This window comes from Pleuronectes platessa, chromosome 4, assembly GCF_947347685.1.
Source record: "Pleuronectes platessa chromosome 4, fPlePla1.1, whole genome shotgun sequence".
In the NCBI taxonomy this organism is placed as follows: domain Eukaryota; kingdom Metazoa; phylum Chordata; class Actinopteri; order Pleuronectiformes; family Pleuronectidae; genus Pleuronectes; species Pleuronectes platessa.
Genome location: NC_070629.1, coordinates 15,791,694 through 15,811,748, shown reverse-complemented (window position 1 = coordinate 15,811,748; position 20,055 = coordinate 15,791,694). Strand labels below are relative to the sequence as shown.

General features: G+C 44.2%; 1 protein-coding gene and 1 long non-coding RNA gene across 6 annotated transcripts in view; one reads left to right on the top strand and one right to left on the bottom strand.

Moving 5' to 3' along the window:
• The window catches only part of mef2cb (myocyte enhancer factor 2cb), a 64,799-nt gene extending 47,343 nt beyond the window's left edge, over positions 1-17,456 (top strand). For 3 of the 5 annotated variants that reach the window (XM_053420871.1, XM_053420870.1, XM_053420873.1), the window contains 7 exons: positions 2,020-2,163; positions 4,932-5,112; positions 5,968-6,015; positions 11,224-11,396; positions 12,725-12,854; positions 13,225-13,360; positions 13,581-17,456. In XM_053420871.1, coding sequence (XP_053276846.1) covers positions 2,020-2,163; positions 4,932-5,112; positions 5,968-6,015; positions 11,224-11,396; positions 12,725-12,854; positions 13,225-13,360; positions 13,581-13,926 — 1,158 coding nt within the window. In that variant the 3' untranslated portion in view covers positions 13,927-17,456. Of the gene's footprint in view, positions 1-2,019; positions 2,164-2,378; positions 2,517-4,931; positions 5,113-5,967; positions 6,016-11,223; positions 11,397-12,724; positions 12,855-13,224; positions 13,361-13,580 lie in introns of all 5 variants that reach the window. The other 2 variants (XM_053420874.1, XM_053420872.1) reach the window with 2 other exon arrangements.
• On the bottom strand, positions 2,248-8,753 carry LOC128438337 (uncharacterized). The gene is made up of 3 exons (XR_008338318.1): positions 8,589-8,753; positions 2,834-2,906; positions 2,248-2,451 (listed from the first exon to the last, which is right to left on the bottom strand). It is a non-coding gene; the product is annotated as an uncharacterized LOC128438337 (long non-coding RNA).
• Positions 17,457-20,055: the final 2,599 nt, after the last annotated feature.

The window sequence follows — 20,055 nt, the reverse complement described above, 5'->3', positions numbered from 1 at the left end:
AGGAAAGGCCAGCGGTTCAGCCCTTGTCAGTTCGACATGATGCATCGCCAAGACCAGAACGAAACTCTAACACAAAAGAAATACCAGAATTTCACATCTCACGCCTTTGCCAAAAAAGACAGCGTGCTAAACCTCTGCAACCCCTTTGTTCTTTTGACTCATCCACCTCAGATGGAGAGAGAGAGCCTGATTCACTGTAGGTCTGTTAGAAGTCAGATCTCCTGCTTCGCCTTGGTTGATTTGTTTGGTGTGATTTCCTGAAGACTGTCAGGGATGTGAGAGACGCTTTCAAATTCAGAATTCCAGATTTCCACTCTGGGGGCCAAGTGAGGATTCAGAGAAAGAAGAGGAGAGCCAGCAAAATGTTGACACGCTTACAGTAGCTGCCTCACCACGAGACGCCTCAGGAATCAAACAGTTATCACACACACACAAAAGCAGCCCTCTAAGTTCACTAAAACCACACTCTAAACAGGCCTTTGTTGTGCCGACATGAGAGATGACGGGATTGTTATTTGTTTTCCAAGCAAGCGGATCACTCCCTGTCACTTCTGCTGCTGGTTGTGATGGAGTAGCTCACGCTCGTATCGCTGCCGTGAGTGAGTATTGACGGAGACAAACAAATGAGAGGAAGAAGTTCACTGAGATTAACTTATCGTAGCATCTATCTTCCTCCTTTCTCCGTGCTCAGTGTCTTTTTCTTCTTGACGCTAACACCCACTCTCGCACACCCACACAGGCACACACAAACAGACTCATTCCCCTCTTTCCCCTCCCACACGTAGACAGACACACACACGACAACATACACAGAAAGAGAGAGAGAGGGGGCCGTGCACACTTGATCAGCATCAAATACAGGGTGTGCTAAAGTAAATTTAATTATGTCTGTCTGATATGGAGCCTCAGATGAAAGCAGGAGAGCGCGGTGTGAAGCGACGACTGCACAGACACGAGCAGGCCCGTGATATTCCTCCTGTAGACTAATCTCCCTTTATTAAAGCCAGGAGAGAGGGAGAGGGGGGTGAGAGAGAGAGGGAGGGAGGAGGAGGAGGGGCAGGGGGGGCAGCTTTGATGAGATCTTCTAACTGTCAGCTACTGTACTTTTTCCTTCTCTTCTGCCGCGCAGCCTTTGTCACTCACTTTGCGAGGCAAATGAAGACAGCACCTGCATGGGCACACGTCTGCCTGCTCAAGCACGAGCAAACACACTCTCACACACTCTCACACACACACACACACACACACACAGTTCATAGTTTGCTATTACACACAGACTAATGTGCTCTGAAACTTATCCCTGTTGTTATGGTTGTCAACAATATCTAGAAAAAGGACAGAGGTATAGCTCTCTGTGTCCGTCTCAAGTAGAGAGCGTGTGGGATGTTTCTGCCCACGTACTGTTTTCTGGCCACTCTAATGGGGGCAGGTGGCCATCAGGTGGCCAAAACAGAAACTGCCACATTTAACAGCACATGAACTCAAAGCTCCTCCGCTGTATTTCAATTCTATTTAATGATCCAATGATGACTATGGCTATAAAAATGATGTGTTTTATTTTTTAAGACTTTTCCGTGTGCAATTATGAGGTTTCAAGGTCCCATGATTTTGTCATTTTGGTCAAGAGCTTGATCATTTGTTATGTCTGGTTATTGGACGCAGTTAAATCCCCCTGTGCCATCTTGAGTGTTTAGCTGCATGTCTCCTTATTCACAAAGGAGCCAGTGTATCCTCATGTCACCCTGTGTTGTAGGAGGTTAGAATGAAGCCTGCCAAAATGAGTCACCAAAAAACAAGGGCAAAGATTTTTTATTGAACTAAAAACTAGAAAAACAGTTGAAATAAAACAATGTACCCTCTACAAGGTTTGACCAACTCTGATTGGATTTGTCAGGATCGATTCTACCAGTGACCTCCTCAGAGTTCATGACCATTTGTCTCCAAAGCTGTTCCCCTGGATCATGTTCCCTTCACCCCAAACACCCATTCAACTATGTTGTATAACTACTCTGTTTGCAGACATTGAGAAAGAAGGGCCTAAACGGCTGTGACAGCCCAGACCCCGACGCAGACGACTCGGTTGGCCATAGCCCCGAGTCCGAGGACAAGTACAGGAAAATAAACGAGGACATTGATCTGATGATCAGCAGACAGAGACTGTGTGTAAGTACCTCTCATTGAACCCGAGCCTTCCTCTCACCTTTCTTTCCTCTCTTTCTACCCCCCCCCCCCACCCCTCCTGTGCTTTCTGTTGCTTCGTCCTCGTCTCCTCCTTGTGCTCGTCACGTCTTCCTACCACCACCCATCTCTCCGTCACTTCATCTGTGTCTCCCTCCGTCCTTCTGTCCGTCCGTCTCTGTGGTTGTGGGACCTGGCAGGCTTTGAGCAAGAAGGAGAACAAAGGCGGCGAGAGCCCGGAGCTCGAGCCTGCTCTCACCCTCACCCCCCGCACTGAGGAGAAATACAAACAGATTAACGAGGAGTTTGATCACATGATTAAAACTCATAAGATACCTGTAAGTACTGGGTTGATGCCACGCCGCTTCCTCAGCAGGCTAACAAAATGCTCACTGGCCGGTAACTGTTGAGCTAACCCAGCTAACCACCATTGTTTGCCACCAGACTAAATACTCAAAGTGAGAGTGCACTAAAGACGAGAGTGAGATTACACTGACAATAACAAAAAATTACAGCTCTTTGATTTCCCCGGATTACAGCTGAGGAGCAGCCCTCTAATTTGACATAACTATGACCATAACAAGCAGGCGTTTTTTTACGAAAGTAATTGCAGACTTTCTCTCGAGACAAATTTTAACCTCACTGGGTTCCCCACCTTGAACCCGTTACCCATAATGCCTTGCCTGGCTCCCCGGGGAGGTGTGGTCTGCATGTGCTTTTCCTTTTTCCTGCAACGAAACACAGCAATCAGTCACCCGCGACAACAAGGACAGACGGCGTGGCAACGAGGCATGAGCAGACATTTACACACGTTCAAACCCATCACAGAAAATTAAATGATCGCTCATTCTTTATGAAATGAATGATGCAGGCAAACACCATTTTGAAGACGTCTCTGTTAGTGGATGTAGAAATGTCAGTACACTTCAGCTACTGGATTTATATTGTACAATGTTACAGAAGAATCTAATCTATAGCCATCTGCCAGAAACCACAAAATAGAGGCTGCCTTCTATGTAAACTTAGCCTGCCCCTCATTCAGAAAGCAACATATTGGAATGGTTAGAGCTCTTTCCTCACAAAGAAGGAGATAATTCCCCAGTAGATAATTCAGAGAAGAACAGTAGTGTCTAAGCCACGTGGAGCTGGGGGAGATGTGGTTAGAAGCGAGGCAGGGCCTGGTGAGCTGGGGTGGGTTTGGGATCAGAGCTTAGTGTGGATGGTGGGGGTGGAACAGCGGGGGCGGGTGCGGGTGGGGGACTCTGCACACAACAAGTGGCAGTTCGGTGTGTGGTCAGGGCGGCTGCCAAGCACTGGGCCTCTGGATTGCAGAGGACTGTTGAGGGGACTGTGCGGGGGAGAGGCAGAGAAGGAAGATGAGTGAAACAGGAAGGATGGCACCAGTTAAAGGACAGCTCACAGCAATGGGGTGTTTGTGCCGACGCAAACGTGCACTTAAAACGCGTGGCACAGGGAAGTCATGGGTATGAAAACTCCTGCAAGGATTACGAGATGGAAGAAATTACTCAAAGGCTTCAAAAAAAATTAAACGGAACCAGAGACAGCCGCTCACTGGTTATAAAAGAGAGCATCCATAGTTTTTGGCGAGTCCACCCCTGTGTAAAATTACAGTAAAAGCGAAAACGCGCGGAGGACTCACAATTAAATAAAGTAACGTTCATAGTGCGTTGAGATAATATTTGGCCAAGGAAAATTAAAGAAGATGAAGTATAGCGCTGAGGCCCACATCCCTCTTCCACGTACGTCGGCCCGATGATCCGGCTGATGCACTCGCCCCGTCCACGGCTCTGAGACACATGGCAGCAATTTAGGACCCTATTTTCTACTTCCTAAAGCTAACATGCAGGATCAACCACTTCCAGGGCACTCCCAAGGTTAAGTCCTTCTGCCAAGTGACACAATAAACATGACAAACTAGACGCCTGGGGCCGGCGAGTTACCTCTGCTGATGAGACTGCTGTCAGATCTGAGTCCATCGCCTATAAACACTTTGCATTAGCTCACTGTGACAGAAAAACAAATCATTTCTCATTGAATTCAGTTCTCCAGTCGTGAAGCTACTCATGCTTTTTAACGTGAGGTGAAGACAGACTGAATTATCTTTAGCTCTTTTGAAACAGTGGGACGCCACTGGCTTTATTCCCAGTAAACCATAGCCTTCTTATTTCTTAAATGTAATAAATCTGGAATATAAATGCCACATTTCCTCACGTCAACCTTTTGCCATCACAGTTATTAGTATCCTCATAAGTTAGCTACCTATGCTACATCAAGCTGCAATGACAAAGTGTTTCTAGTCCATATATCATCTTGGAAGCAATTTAAATAGCTCTGAGAGGAGTTTTCTAGGTGCTTACCCTTTAGTTTTGGTGCGGTGCTCCCTCTTACCGACCACACTGTCCTGTATTTTTAGTCTTTGTTCTGAGAAGTTGTTTTCCTCAACTATGCATGGCTGTCTATTGTTAGTTCCCCGTTGGTCCCCTCTGAACTTGGCTGTCTGTCTTTACTTTTGTGTGCGACTGCTTCTGGAGTTGCACTTGGTCAAAGGATTTCTGAATTCCTTTGCGTTCCTGGAGTGTTTGTGACATGTCCCGTCTCTCTTTCTCTCTTTTCTGTGTCCATTCCTTTCCTCGAAGGCCTCCTATTAGTCTGTTTACTCACTTCCAGCGTTGGTATCGTTAGTCTAATCAAACTCGTGTCCGTGTCTCTTCTTTTTTTTTTCTCTTTCTCAGCAGGCCGTGCCCCCATCAAGCTACGACATGCCTGTGTCCATTCCCGTCAACAACCAGAACAATCTCATTTACAGCCATCCCGGTGGTTCCCTAGGCAACCACAACCTGTTGCCACTGGCACACCATGGCCTACAGAGAAACAGCATGTCTCCTGGAGTTACACACAGACCCCCCAGTGCAGGTAACACATTTACACTACACACTACACACTTGCTCTCATGCACCCGTGTACACGCTGTCATCCACTCCATCCACCTCCTGTGTATCTGTCCGCCATGTTCATAGAAACCCATCAAATGTTTGATTAACTTTATGACAGCGACTCTTTATGAAGGCACTTAAAGGCAATGGATGAATCTGGAGTCCGCTGCACATACTCACACAATGCCAGCTCAGTGATTTCTTCAAAGAGAGCCGATGATTTAAGAACACATTAAACCCCAGCCCACAGTCTCATTGATTTAACATGAGGCTCTACACATGTCTCGCCTTATGTATGAGCATTGAATTGCTTGGTGACATAAGTAAATCAGGCCTATTGGTTTGTTATTGTTGTCCAAGGTCCTTTTTCTGTCCCTCTGGTCTGAAGGCTGCTGCCCACACCCTTACCCTGTCATTACAACTGGATTCGAGGAGTGCCAGCATAAACTAAATATGAGTTTTGGCGCTCGCAGCGTCCACACCAAACCGCACGCGCTCTGGACCCTCCCACTCTTCCACCTCACATGGATTAAAAATAATAATGTGTCATTTTTCTTGGACGCCTGTGTAATGTATCCGCTCGCAGTGTCCAGTTGCTCGGAGTCTTAAGGTTTGAGTGGGAAGCGGCATTACTTCGGGTATCAGTGCGCATATGAAGCGCCGAAACACAAACGCACGCGCACACACACACACACACACAGCGTATTGTGATTAAATTGAGTTAGTTTCTGAAAGGTCAGCAAGGTATGAGACAGGAGCCATAGTGGATGTTACGTGGGTGTCTATCCTCTAATGGTTTTCTCTCTTTTCCTCTCCTCTCTCTTTCATCTTTCAGGTGGCCTCATGGGTGCTGACCTCACCACTGGCGCAGGCACCAGTGCTGGTAAGAACGGACTCTACTATACACACACACAGTTGTCTGCTAACACACACACACCCACACACACATATATACACACACACACACACAACACACATGGCACCCACTCACCCACTCAGGGCCATAAATTGCATGACTAATAGTAACCTAAACCCAAATGGAGATTTTGTCCATGATGTGTTGATGTTAGTGGTGGTGGAGTTCATCTGGGAATGTTTGCACAGTGCTGGGGTTGTGAAACATCCTGCCTGCATTCGGCTATGAAACGCTAGAACAAGTGGGGTGGAAACAAATAAAATCCCAGTATATGCTGCAGCAGCAGATTGACTGACAGGTAATCTAAAGAGGTTTGAATGTACCGTTCAATTTTCTCTGTGTCCCCGTACAATAATTTATTTCTCTATTAGCTTCGGGTGTGAATTAAAAAATGACAACACCCATAGCTCCTATTTGGAGCAACTTGTTTTGTAAGACAAACTTGCTTCACATACAATAACCGCTATCATATGTCTGCAGCCAGATTAATTCAGTGGCTCACCGTGTAATATTGATCCCATGGAGCGGGGAACAACCCGCGTTTGAGGAGCATTTCTAAGGAATCTTATGTGTTGGCCTCTGTGTGTCAATGGGTTTGTCCCCGAGGACATGTCAAGAGAAGTTTATGGTAAAAAGACTCCCAATTAAAGGGTTAAATTTTACAGCCTTGGCAGTGCAGAGTGTAAAAATGGAGAATGGTGGGGGGGGGGGTCAATGGGGCACAGCTGGGCAGCCTTGTCTGGCCCCTAGGGCTCCATCACAAGGGGTCAATGCTTGGTTTCTCTGTCTGGTCACTCATCACACACACACACACACACATAGACATCGACACACACACACAACAGGACCGTTTGTTGTGGCGTGTGTTCTGTCGACGGCGTGCTGCAGAGCGTGATTCAAATGTAGCCTTTGTGTCACTGCGCAGCTCTCACAGAGTTCCTCTGTTCCTTCTGCACGTCGCTCGGCAGCAGCGAAAAACACGACATTGAGAGAGAGAGTCATGTCGGAGCTAAAAGATTCCATTCAAAGCTCTCTTAAATCTCATATGGATGTGTGTGTCTGTGTGTGTGTGTATGTCTGTGTGTGTGTTGGAGAGGGGGGGACCCCAGTGATGAATATCCACTGATGGCTGAAGCATGTGTGCTGAGGAGAAACAGTGGGAGAACACAGATGGAAGTGTTCTGTGAACTTGGTCAGCCATTTTAATGATGTTCCTCTAAGTGACTCAGTGTGAGGTGGCCCAGCCACTGTGGCACCACAGCGACTGCTCCTCTGCTCCTCGCCGCATGTTTTGATAAGATGATCGCACAATAGCCGTCTGGCCGGTGCATGAGTGTCTTAAGTGGCAGGGCCTAAGTGAAATAGGAGGAGCCAAGTTATGTGTCTTTTTGAACGTTCCTACATGTGTGTGTGTGTGTGTTTGTTCCAGACATGCATAAAAACACACAACGCCTTCTTTGTGTCTCAGATCTCTGCACAGAGAGAAGATGACAGCTTTTAAAGCACCAACTCACATGGGATCTGCATTACCTGGGGTCCTCCCATTGTTTGGAAGGATTCCTGTAAGAATATGCCACGTCTGTAAAGTTATAATTCCACTGCTGATTGTCTACCTTCTTTCACCAAACAGATTTAACCAATTTGGATCTCAATTAAATTCTCTCTTCTTTTTAATGTCTTAATTGATTTTTATTTTTTTCATTGCTGAGGTAATGACTTGACAGAGTTTATAGTAAAAATTCAGTGGCATTCGTGACTTTGTACCTGGATATTTTCTAACAGCTCCCACTTCACATTTTGTCATGCAACAACCTGAGAGAGTTAGTGTTTAACTTTGTTTCATAGACTACAAAAATTACAAAAACCAAAGTCATTTACAAATTGTTGAAAGACAACTATTGTTGTTCGTTGCCAGGCAGCAGGGTTTTTAAAAACTACATCAACTCAAAGTGCAGCACGTGCTTGATTTCCCATGCAGAAAATACAAACTTCAGAGTTCCCCATCTTTGCAGCACTAGTATGGGACATATCTGGAGATAATCCTTTATATTTTAGCCTGTAAATTCAATTCAAACAAGGACTTACTGATTATCCTGTGAAAATTGGCTGTGTGAAACTCAGTTGTGGAGGTGAATTCTGACTCATACGAGGTCCCCAGGTGATTTTTTAGTGCAGTGCAAATAAGGCATGTTACTGAGAGGCTGAGTTATCACATCCATCCTTCCTTTAAGGGACGCTGGGGGTCCTGGAGCCAATAAGTTATCATATATTACATAAATTTACTTTGAGATGTGCATATTCACGCGTATGTTCGTTCATTTATATACAGTATGTCGTCAATCTGTCAAATCCTCTGCTTGTGAGGAGCGAGACAGAGCGCGAGTGAAAGCGAGCTGATGAACGCAGCTCCAGACCAAGGACCCAGCATGTGAAAACCTCCCACCTCCATTGGTGCAATTATGTAGCTGTCATCTCCGCTCCGATCAGCACTCTAAAAAGCACCGCGAGGAGTTAACGAGAAAACTCCTGTCGCCTCTCACCTTGATCACAGGCCAATTACTCCCTCGGATGGATTACATACGAGGTACATCTTTTAAGACGTCCCTGGTCAGATTCCCACAGAAACGCAAGTTGAGAAAGAACACGTATAACAACTGACACCAAGTCGGGTTCAGCAGATCAGACGACGTGTGTTTCAGTGTTGGCAGCACCTCACACCAACTGTACAAGTTGTGAGCGCGAGTTTGACACCTCAGTTCAGTTGGAGAATCCAGGGTTGAATGCACATTTGGCCAAACCGCAACGGAAGCGTGTGTGTGTATGGGGGGGAATAGGATGGAGCGCGCCTGTTAGACCACAACAGGACACTAAAAATGAGTTTAACCACACCTCTCCTTGTGTGTGTGTGTGTGTGTGTGTGTGTGTGTGTGTGTGTGTGTGTGTGTGTGTGTGTGTGTGTGTGTGTGTGTGTGTGTGTGTGTGTGTAAGAGGGAGAGAGAAATAACGAAAAACTTTGGGGGGGGGGCTTTGTCACACATGTGCATCTTGAAGTGCTTCAACCGTGGCACCTACAGAGGCCGACTGCCACTCGTCCCCCAGGTATGAGCTCACATGTCCCTCAACGACCCTGAAATAGCAAAGAAGCTGTTTATCGCAATCTCAGATCAAATGTCGTTCTCTTCGTGTTACTTTCATACGACGGCAACACAGACCCCAGGGTGAGCTGTGTTTCATTTTGGTACTTCCTCTCAATGGTTGACACCAGACCTGCCCCGCAGCCCGGCGTGAGAAGCAGCGTTTAGAGGAAGAGAGTGGAAATGAACTCGACCTGATATCACGTCTCCAGCTGCAGCCGTTATTGAAGGCAACCGTCCTAAACTCAGGGCGATGGAGCTTCAGAACGGACAGATTAGAGTCACAGTCCTCGCCTCATTAGCTCAATTAGCGAGTGATTTTTACTTTTGAAGCGCTTAGTGATTGGCCTGAGCCGCTCGTGATCACAGCCATCTCGCACATAATTGACTGGACCGCCGGCATCTTCACAGGGCGGCAATACACAGATGTCTGATTAAACGTCATCGAGATAAAGTCCGTGTCATCTTGACCAAAGTGTGTATTAATTTCTCTCTATGGCTCGGTCTCTTTTATTTTAGTCATTTGCACAGAAACACTGATGTACTTCCTGCTGGGTTATTTACTAAAGCGTGTGTGTGTTTTATGTGTGTGTGCGGTCTCATTCATCTGGCTCCACATGCACCCACTCAGTCGCACAAAGGGCCAGCCATGAGAATAAGGGAGCGGGAAAACTGAAGAGGCAGCTGCCTCTTTGCCAATGTGAGATCGACACTGGAACGGAGAGGGTCCAACACAAAACACACACGTGCATCCATATGCATCACACTCAACAACACTCGTGCATAAGCAGTCGTGTCTCACAGGGTGTCAAGTCGTATTGTGCCTATGTCAACGCTTATAATGTGACAGAAAAATGGTAGTAATGTTGAATCATTCCATGTAAAATTGTCCACAGTAAAACATACAATAACGCAAACGCACTCTATGTTGTTAACATCAAATTAAACATGCTCACACATTACACATGCCAGCAGACACACACACACACACACACCGGCAGGCGCACACACTGTTGTTCTTGTTCTCTGTCAGACGGTCTCATTTTCTCTCACCGCTAGCGGTCGTTTACTCTTCAGATTGTTGAAATTGAGCTTTTTAGACTTTTCATTTCCAAACAACAAAAACCTCGCTCTCAAATTAAACAAAGATCAGCGGAGGGAAATTGCCCAGGAAGACATCTGCGACTCATTTTCCCCCGGAGTATATGATTAGGAAATTCATTTATGTCTAACGTATAATTCCTGCCCGTCTTTCAAGTGGGATCGTCCACACAGTGCCCTGTGTTCTACCCCGTGGAAGGAGGAAGGAGAAGTAAGGGGAAAAACAGCCTGCGGCATTGGGTTAGAAACAAAGACTATGTTGCCTGCAAGAATGCTCCACTCTCAATTTTTTTTTAATGACGTTGCTAGGATTTCGCCCCACCGTTTTTTTTTTTTAGGGAGAACTGGGTGCTGCACTTGGCCCTCTGTAGTTAAGGGAACGCAGATCTGGTGGCAACCCCAAGGCAGGGTCTTTGTCTGGAAGAACCACATGTGTTTAACTCTGATGGCCAAATGATGGGTCCCATCCCTCTGTGGTCCTGCTACCCGTAATTAGACGTTTTTACACGACTCACTGGCTGATGCAGGGCACATGTAGCCTTAACTGACAGTGACAGAGGTGGAGGGTGAGGTCCTCTGCAGTGGATGCCTTCATTGTGTGACTGCCAAACAAACAGCGGCAATCCTCAGGGCGAAATCAGTCGTCTGTTTGAGTATCTGTTAATGACGCTCGCATGAAGCGCCATCGACAAGTCTGCTCCGACTGGTGCGCTCATAAAATATTCTACCACAGGAAGAGCAGATGAGACAGAAACACTGGAAATGAGCACGAGGTGAAAATGGATTCCCGTAGTTCTTAATTAGGCTCCACCATCACAGACAGCAGGATCTCCAAGATTCATTAAACTTTTGTAACAGGTTTAATAACATGTAGCTGTGCTTTCGGCTCAGAGACCGTTCAGGGGCGGAGGTATATTTAATATCTTTCTTTCTCTTTCAGGAAATGGATATGGGAACCACCGCAACTCGCCTGGTCTGCTGGTCTCTCCGGGCGGCATGAACAAGAACATGCAGGCAAAGTCTCCCCCGCCCATGAACTTGGGCATGAACAATCGCAAACCAGACCTACGTGTGCTCATCCCTCCCGGCGCCAAGAACAACATGCCCTCCATCGTGAGTAATCTTTTCATCCCTTCATTTCTTACCATCGTTCCCTCCCTTGACCACCCTCCGTTCCCTGTTGTATATCCTCCCGTCTTTAAGGTTACTGTGGTTTATTTCCTCTCTCGTCCTCTTTGCTGCTTCCAGCTCCTCGTATGAGACTCGGGGCGATGAGGTTAACTTTAGGCACATTTCTTTGTTTTCTAATGTGCCTCTGCAGCTTCTTGAATCAACAAGTCTCCTCTTCAAAATGTTGTTCTTTTCCCCAAGACTGATATATTTCATCTGCTGTATTTGTTTGTACATGTTAGAACGTATACTTCAGACCCCGATAGTCCTTTCTCCTCTCTTTCTGATGAGATTTTTTAGTGAGTTATAGTTAACATCCTCCTTTTTCACACTAGCTCTATTCCCTTGGTCCTACAGCAGCTCCATCCCTAGATTCACCAGTATTTCTCTATTCTCACTCACTAATTTGAATTTCCCCTTTTAACGCCGTCAGTCTGAGGATGTTGATCTGCTTTTGGTAAGTTGGACTGCCACTCAAATTTAGAAATCAAATCCCCCCCTACTAGGGCCCGTAGAGTCTTAAACTTCTGAAAGAGCATAATGTTCCTTGTAGAACGGAGAGCAGTCACCTGAGTCTAACCTCTTAATGATTGTTACAGACAGATACAGGATGCCATAGGCAAGTGGTTCTGACTTCACTGTAACATTAACCTTTATTGTTGCTGACTGCGCTGAAGAAGCCGATGTCACATGACATTTTGTGAGGGCTCATACTGCCCCCCAGTGGTGCATCAGAGTAAAGTCAGCCTGGCCTCTTTTTCTTGTCCGTCCTCTCTTCCCACCACTCCCTGCATCAATACGTCTGCGTATAAACGTTACAGGCTCACAGTTTTATTTATCAGGATATAGAAATGAACATCAACACAAAATTACACTTTGATTTTGCTCCAAACCTCAGTTGTATTCCGCCCCCCCGACCGTCCCCTCTGCCACAGTGAAGTGCCTCTCCCTTCCCGTCACTACCCTGCGTTGCTGTGGAGACTGATGGTGTTACTATAGCGACAGTGCGCCCTCGGAGAGGGTGGTAAATGATGGGGTTGGCAGGGTTCAGCCGTGCCGCACGTCAAGTGATTAATTTTCCCAGGAGTTGGCATCACATATATTTTCTCAGCATCTGTTGAGTGAAGGAAAGAAATGGAAAAGAGAAAAGATAAAAAAAACTTTCTGGGCTTGTCACCGTTTTTTGTTTGTTTTGTCTGGGAAGTGATTTCATGTTCTAACGCTGCTTCCATCTCTCTTTCCTCTCTGTGCCGTCTCTTTATCTGTCTCAGAACCAGAGAATAAACAACTCTCAGTCGGCTCAGTCACTGGCCACCCCTGTGGTATCAGTAGCAACTCCCACTCTACCAGGACAAGGCATGGGTGGTTACCCGTCTGCCATCTCTACTTCTTATGGTACCGGTACGTATCTTATCACTGTCACTGTAAAGTTCTCATTTTCCCATCAACGCAGGATCATTCTCTGTTAATTACCTTGAATATTTTAGATAATGTAATGTATTTTCCTTCAGTTCTTAAAATACCAATATATTCAAAACAATTCCGTTGGTTTCAAGGGGATTTAAATATGTAAAAATCTACTAATTTGAAATGCATGTGATGCTTTTTGAAAATCCAAATTGAAATGTTATACAGCTTTATGACAGCAGAGGGCGCTGTTGTCCCACTCACCAACACAGACCCAGCATTTCTCAGTGAGGCTCTTTGACCTTCCTTGAACAACCTGTAATCTTCCTCCTCCTCTTCATTTCCCCTGCGTGTCTGTACACAGAGTATTCCCTGAATAGTGCAGATCTGTCCTCCCTGACCGGCTTCAACAGCGGCAGCTCCCTTCACCTTGGCTCAATGAGTGGGTGGCAACAGCAACACCTTCAGAACATGCAGCATTCAGCCCTCGGCCAGCTAGGGTGAGTGACAAGGTGTTGTGAAATGCATGATATGGTTCATGAGTCATCACTAGAGATTCAGCACACTCAGGAGAGTCACTGTTTTCAACTCGTAAGGTCCAACACAAATATAGCACCCTGCTGTTTTCATGAGTTTGAGTGTCACATTTGCAGACTGACATTAAACATCACTTTGTTTCTCTGTAACTCTGTAACCCTGTGTTTGCTTTCCTTCCCACAGAAACTGCTCTAACTCTCACTTATGTCAGGGCTCAAATCTCTCCCTGCCCTCTGCTCAAAGCCTGCACATCAAGTCCGAACCGGTTTCTCCTCCCAGAGATCGCACCAGCAGCACGGGGGGCTACGGCGGGGGGGTACCACCTCCCCACAACAACTCGTCCCGCCAGGACTCGGGACGCTCCCCAGTCGATAGCCTGAGCAGCTGTAGCAGCTCCCACGAGGGCAGCGACCGCGACGAGCACAGGAATGAGTTCCACTCACCTCTGGGACTGTCCCGGCCCGCCATGGATGAACGCGAGAGCCCCTCCATCAAGCGGGTGCGCCTGTCAGAAGGATGGGCGACATGATAGCCCTGTCCTATCTCCCTTGCCCCGAGTTGCCCTGAGCCCCCCCCCCCCCCATCCGACAACGCATCGTCACAGAGCCCCCAAAGTCAGCTCCCTCCTCTTCTGCCTGTCACCTTACGTGACGAGTCACCCACCGCCCAACCCCATGGCCCCGCCCCTTTTATCTCTTCAACGCTGAAGGAAAGAGAAGGGACGACCCTTTTCAAAAATCTGTTTGTAATTTCTTTTCCCTTTTGTTTTCTTTTTGCTGAGTGTGTGTGAGTGTGTGTGTGTGTGTGTGCGTGTGTGTGTGCTATACATATTGACATTATATATACCAGTGGGGTGTTGTAATGGGGGGTTTGGGAGGGTGGGTGTTGATTGGGATAGGATCAGGGGGGTATTTTTGTTGGGGAACTATGCATAAATTGTATTGTGTGTGGATAAAAAGAGTCACGTATGCATATATCTTTACACGTGTGTGTATGTGTACATATATGCATATCAACAAATAAACAAAAAAATAGTCAGGTACTCTGTTTCATAAAACGTACGTACAATTTGCCTCAGCGATATATCAGTGAATAGAGACGGAAAAAACAGAAAGAAAAAAAAAACATTAACATGAGTGTGAGTGTGTCCAGTGGAAAACACCTTAGCACTTGAGTTGGAGAGAAAATACATGTGTACAGTGTTGGTTTCATTGCTATATACCTTCTCTGCAGTTCTCCCTTGCAAAAATGTGTGTTACCATTAGATGATGTCATGTTGCAGGTTCAACGTATTTATGTAAATAGAGGGTGACGGGGGGGGGAGGGGGGGGGACGGGCAGGGGTCGAGTTGCCAGACGTTACAAGGTTTATTTACTCACTAAATGAGGAGCTTTTATGCAACATTTGAAGGATTGTACAGGTAAACAGACGAATCGGATGCTAAACGTGTGGAACCTTCGGCCATTGCAGCGCTCCCCTTAAAGACAGGAGCTGCACGAGGACCACCCCATTGATCTAAGAGCTACGTTAGTGTAATCAAGACAACTCTCGATCTAGTATTAACTATTCAGTATTAATAAACAAAAAAAAAGAAGAAAAATAAAAAACAATTGTACGATACACTTGCTTATATTTTCATATGAAAGGAATACAATGCAAAGCATTTTTGTGGCTTTTTGTAGTTTCTATAAGCCAGAATGTGTTTTTGATAGCTTTGCTAATAAGAGATGGATAGTTCACCCGGAGGGGAGGAGACAGGGCCTCGGAGCCCTAAGCCATGAAAAACAGACTGAGATCCAATGCTTTGCTGAACTGTTTTATCTTTGTAGAGGTTTGTTTTTAAACGTGTATTTCTAATTATATATAATAATGGTAATATTAAGAATCTTTTAAAAAAAAAAATCTGTGAAATTAACATGCTTGTGTATAGCTTTCTAATATATAAATATATATAATAATGATTTTTTTTTTGGTTGGTTTCTTAGTGGAGTTTCTATGTGCAGATGCACATTTTGTCTGGTTTGTTTAATTTGAGCCCTGAGCAGTGCTGTTTTCGGGGGTGTACTTATAGTCTAACCTTAACAAACCAGCCGGAGAGCGTGGCCAGAGTCTGTGTGACCGAGCAGAGTCGGACCTGAACGCTGACATAACAACCTGTTAGTGGGAAATGTCACGAGACTGGAACTGGGGATGACAGAATTGAACACTGACACACGATGTACATTATTGTCACTCTGATGAGGAGATATGACCGGGCCTCAGTCCACATCCACATTCATTTTTATGCATCAGATATTTCATTCGTAACATTAATTACCTAATTCAATATAGTTAATCTCATCAGACATGTTTCTGACATTATCGGTTTTCTTCTCCAGTGCGATCTGAAGCGTGTGCTCAGGATGTTGCACGAGCCCAGAGCCGATCCGTACAATTTTCTTTTTGAATCATCATTTTTTTCCCCCGTAATATGATTTTTGAAAGTGCATTGTGATTAATTATCCCCAATCATCGGTCTGTGTTGATTCCTCATGTTCCGCTCTTCAAAGCAGGGTTCCACATCATGTTCCCCCATGTCACTGACGGCTCGGCTTCAGCCACACAGGGACACATTGGTCACGCTGGTTTTGGGAAAAGCACAATTGTTTATTTTAGATAAAAACAGCTGTTTTGATTTTCTCTTTTTTTAAACAACAAAACTAGCCACACGTCTCTCCGCCTCCCACTCCCCTATCTGCTGTCACTTAAGTGTTATGATATTTCTGTGTGCATAATTCATGCAGGTTCACTTTGTTGTTACTGTATACAGTCTGTGTAGTCGAAAAGGGGCAGAGCCTCTATAACGGTGTTCTCTCTCTCTCTTCTCTCTCTCTCTCTCTTTTTTTAAATTCAATTCAAAAAGGCTGAGAAAAAAATATTCATATATATAAACATGATGTTTCAGGCAGCATAAGTGTGGAGAAACCAAAGCCAGTGGCATTTATTTTTTTTGTGTTGTAAACTCAACTTTTATTTTCACATTCATTTATGGTTTTTTGCAAGCATTGAAACAACACAATAAAAAGAATTTGCTCAAATGTACAATTGGTTTCACATTTCAATTTCAGTCAAATGTAGCGTTCAGTTGTCTTTTACCAAACCACAGTGTTTTACCTGTTCTGTTGCTCATTCGTCTCCCTGTGCATTGCATTGGACGCTTTATACAGAAAAGGAAATATTGTATCTGCAATTTTTATTCACTTTAAATCCACTGAGTCGTTTAGGCCTGGTGGTGTGAAACGCTTGTGTGATCAAAACACATTCACACACTTATTATCGTTGAATTAATGCAAACATGTCCTGCTTGTTGTGTCGTTTTGACATTAATTCAAACCAAAGACATGGAGAAAACTTGTCTTTATATCTTCTGTTCTGTTTCTTTTTGTGTTTTGTTCAAAATCGGAAGCCATTCTTTTCCATCATCTGTTGATCAGTTGTTCTCTGTCGTTCTGTTATTGCAGACTAAATGTTGGTACCTCAAATTTGACCCAGGCAGTACCTCAGCTGATGTTTTTGATAAGTCACCTGCAGTGCAAAGGGGAGACCATACACCTGTACAGCCATGTGTAGTGACATACCATTGCTTAAGGTCCCAGTATTCACACGGGATTCTCTGTTGCTCCATCGTGTTTGTGGTTTATTTAAGTTGTATTCAGAAGCTGAAAAGGATTTTTTTGTTTTGTTTTAAATGAGTAACATGTTAAAATGCTTTAAAAAAAAAAAAAGTCAGTCTGTAGTATCAATGTAGCTTGTATAAACCTGAAAATGGGGGAGGTTTGGAACTAATGTTTTCTGGAAACGCAAGAGCGGCTTTCAGCGGCAAAAGCTGGCCTTTGTCGCCACTTAAGACTAAGATGGTATTAAATTAAATCCACATCTCTGTAACTCAAGGGACTTGATTCAGCTGTATGTAGTGAACACGTATGGGCGATGAAATAAAAGTCTCCTCTGCTGGAGGGAAAGGCTATTTGTATTTTGCAGCGATTTCAGTAAAGTTACTGGCTTTCTTAGTTATCCTGATCTGACTTGGTGTGATTTCATTGTGTTTGACTGGTTCCTGCATGCACTCCAGAAACACTGGTTCCTGCAGACTCAAACAAATAACACACATGTTCATACGATTGCATGAAACTCTGCCAGGAGTGGTGCGGAAACCGCTTCACGTCAAGAAAAGTGTATAAACTACATCACACTGAAACAACGACAATAGCATCATTTTCACATTTGCTTCTTTGCGTTTACCATAAAACAAATCCGACACTTTGCCATAAATATTCATGCAAAAAAAGGTTTTATTTGACATTTAAAGCTGAGGTTTATCTCTCTTCAATTTACAGTAGCATCATCTTTCTCACTAATACATTAGACGACACACACAGTGCACATGGATCTTCAATTCACAATGAGAGGGATACAAAAAAGCATACGTCTGTTCATAAGTAATCTTCCGAACACAGGGAGCTGCAAATCTGAGGGATGTGAAAAATTCCCCTGACAGACACACACACACACACACACACACACACACACACACACACACACACACACACACACACACACACACACATGAGAAGAAAGAAAGACAGAAAAGAGAACAATCTCTAAGATCTCTCTTTTTCTTTCCTCACTGGCTTCTTCCTAACGACCATGTGAAAATTTGTGCAGCTTTCTATATACGAGATTTGTTTTTTTAGAAATTACACAGGCAGTGGCTGATTAATATCTGACTTGTGACAACACAACAATCAGTAACAACAGTTGTTTATTGTGTGTGGATGGTTGTGTGATTTCAGTTTAGTGATTGTGGAGAAGAGACACCCCCCCCCCCCCCCCCCCTGTGGTTCTGACGTGTCTTTGTTGAGGCCGTTGTGTTTCTCTTCTTTCAACATAACATAAACACACCACGTGTAATTTTCCTTAACCTAGAAACCATCAGAGATTTAATATGAAGGACACTCTTGACATTGAGAATCGATACAGATGAAAACCAATAATCAAACGAAGCCGTTCCGAGGCTGAAATTCGATACCGAGCTTTTCGAGCCTTTTATTCGTTTTTCCCAATGCACCGTCACTGCAATGTCTTTTGATATAATAAGAATGATCTTTTATCAGACTTTTGTTTTTATTTCGTTAGAATTTGAAAAGATACGTCGAAGCCTGTCGTTTTGAGATATCTATTTTATTCACATCACGTCGTTAAATGTGAATTAAAGCTTTGAAGTGAAGATGCGCTCCAATGCTTTTTGGAAACGCACACGTGGAAACTCTTGGAGCCACATCGCTTCTTATTTAAACCAACCAACGAGATTAAATCAGTTTTCTAAAAGACTGTAAAATGAAGTACATTAAAAACCTTTCGTTTTAAACTCACATCCATTTGAATCATTCAAAGTGTTTGGTATCTGTGGCAAAACAAAGTAGCCATGTTTGTTTTTTTCGCGATTTTGCAATTACGCTCTAATTCAATGAATTGATCATTTTCAATCTAAAAGTCGTATTTGGTGTTTATTTGTCAGTGTACTGTATATATGTATATGTATAGGCATAGGTATAGAGATATATAGTTAGGTAGGTATATAGATTGGAGTCGAGTTTTTCTTCAGAATGTGAAAACAGAGAAAATAAAACTAAAATAACTCATTGTAAAATAAGGTTGTGTCTTAAAGTTTCATATTCTATAACACATTTTGTTTTATTATATTATATATTTGTTAGATCTCACAAAAAGCTTCGCTGTAGCCACAAGAACAAAAACGCACCTTTATCATCATTTAATTGTGGAATAAGATTTTGAAATTCTCATTAAATCCTGACCTGGCTTCAATCGAGCACAGACTTTGACGGAATCAGTCCACACAGTTTTCTTGATGCTGCCCGTGAGCCTCCGCTGCTAAACACTGGATCTTGTGGATTTGTATTATTTTTGCGCTCACTTACATTCCTGCAGGGGCTGAGGTTATATTTGAATTCTCGTGGGAAACTGTGCGTCCCCTCAGGTTTTAATTTAACTCCATGACACCCCCCTTCTGCTTCATCACATTAAACCTGAGAGCAGTGAATTAAAGGGTTTATTCCAAGAGCCTGAGCTTCTACAGTCACTGTGTATAAACACCACATGTTTATTATCTGCCGGAAAAAATGTGACAGCCGCTCTCACGGATTCTCAGATGGTCCGACTGACGCAAACACACCTGGAGATTCGAACTGTCTGATCAACCGTTAGAAAGATAAAGACCAGCGGTAAATAATCATAAGGTACACGGCGGGGAAAAGAAAATGTGATTATACATGATAAATTAATTATTTGCAAATAAATAAAGGCTTATAGTCTAAAATAGTAGACATTTAAAAAGTTAAGGATGAATGTTTTACTTTAATACAGTTTCTGTACAATATGTACACGTCAGCACTTTAGAAACATCTTATCTAAATAACTTTGTCTTTCAACAACTTCAATGCATTTCTCAATTTTTGACGTCATTTGAAGTAAAATATGTTCCATCATTTAATGTGGATGAGCGGATGGGGGGGTATGTTCAGGTGCACGTGCACTTTACTGTCTCCCCGTCATCGACTATCTCCAAACTCACCACTAGATGTCACCGTTTAGTCGTCTA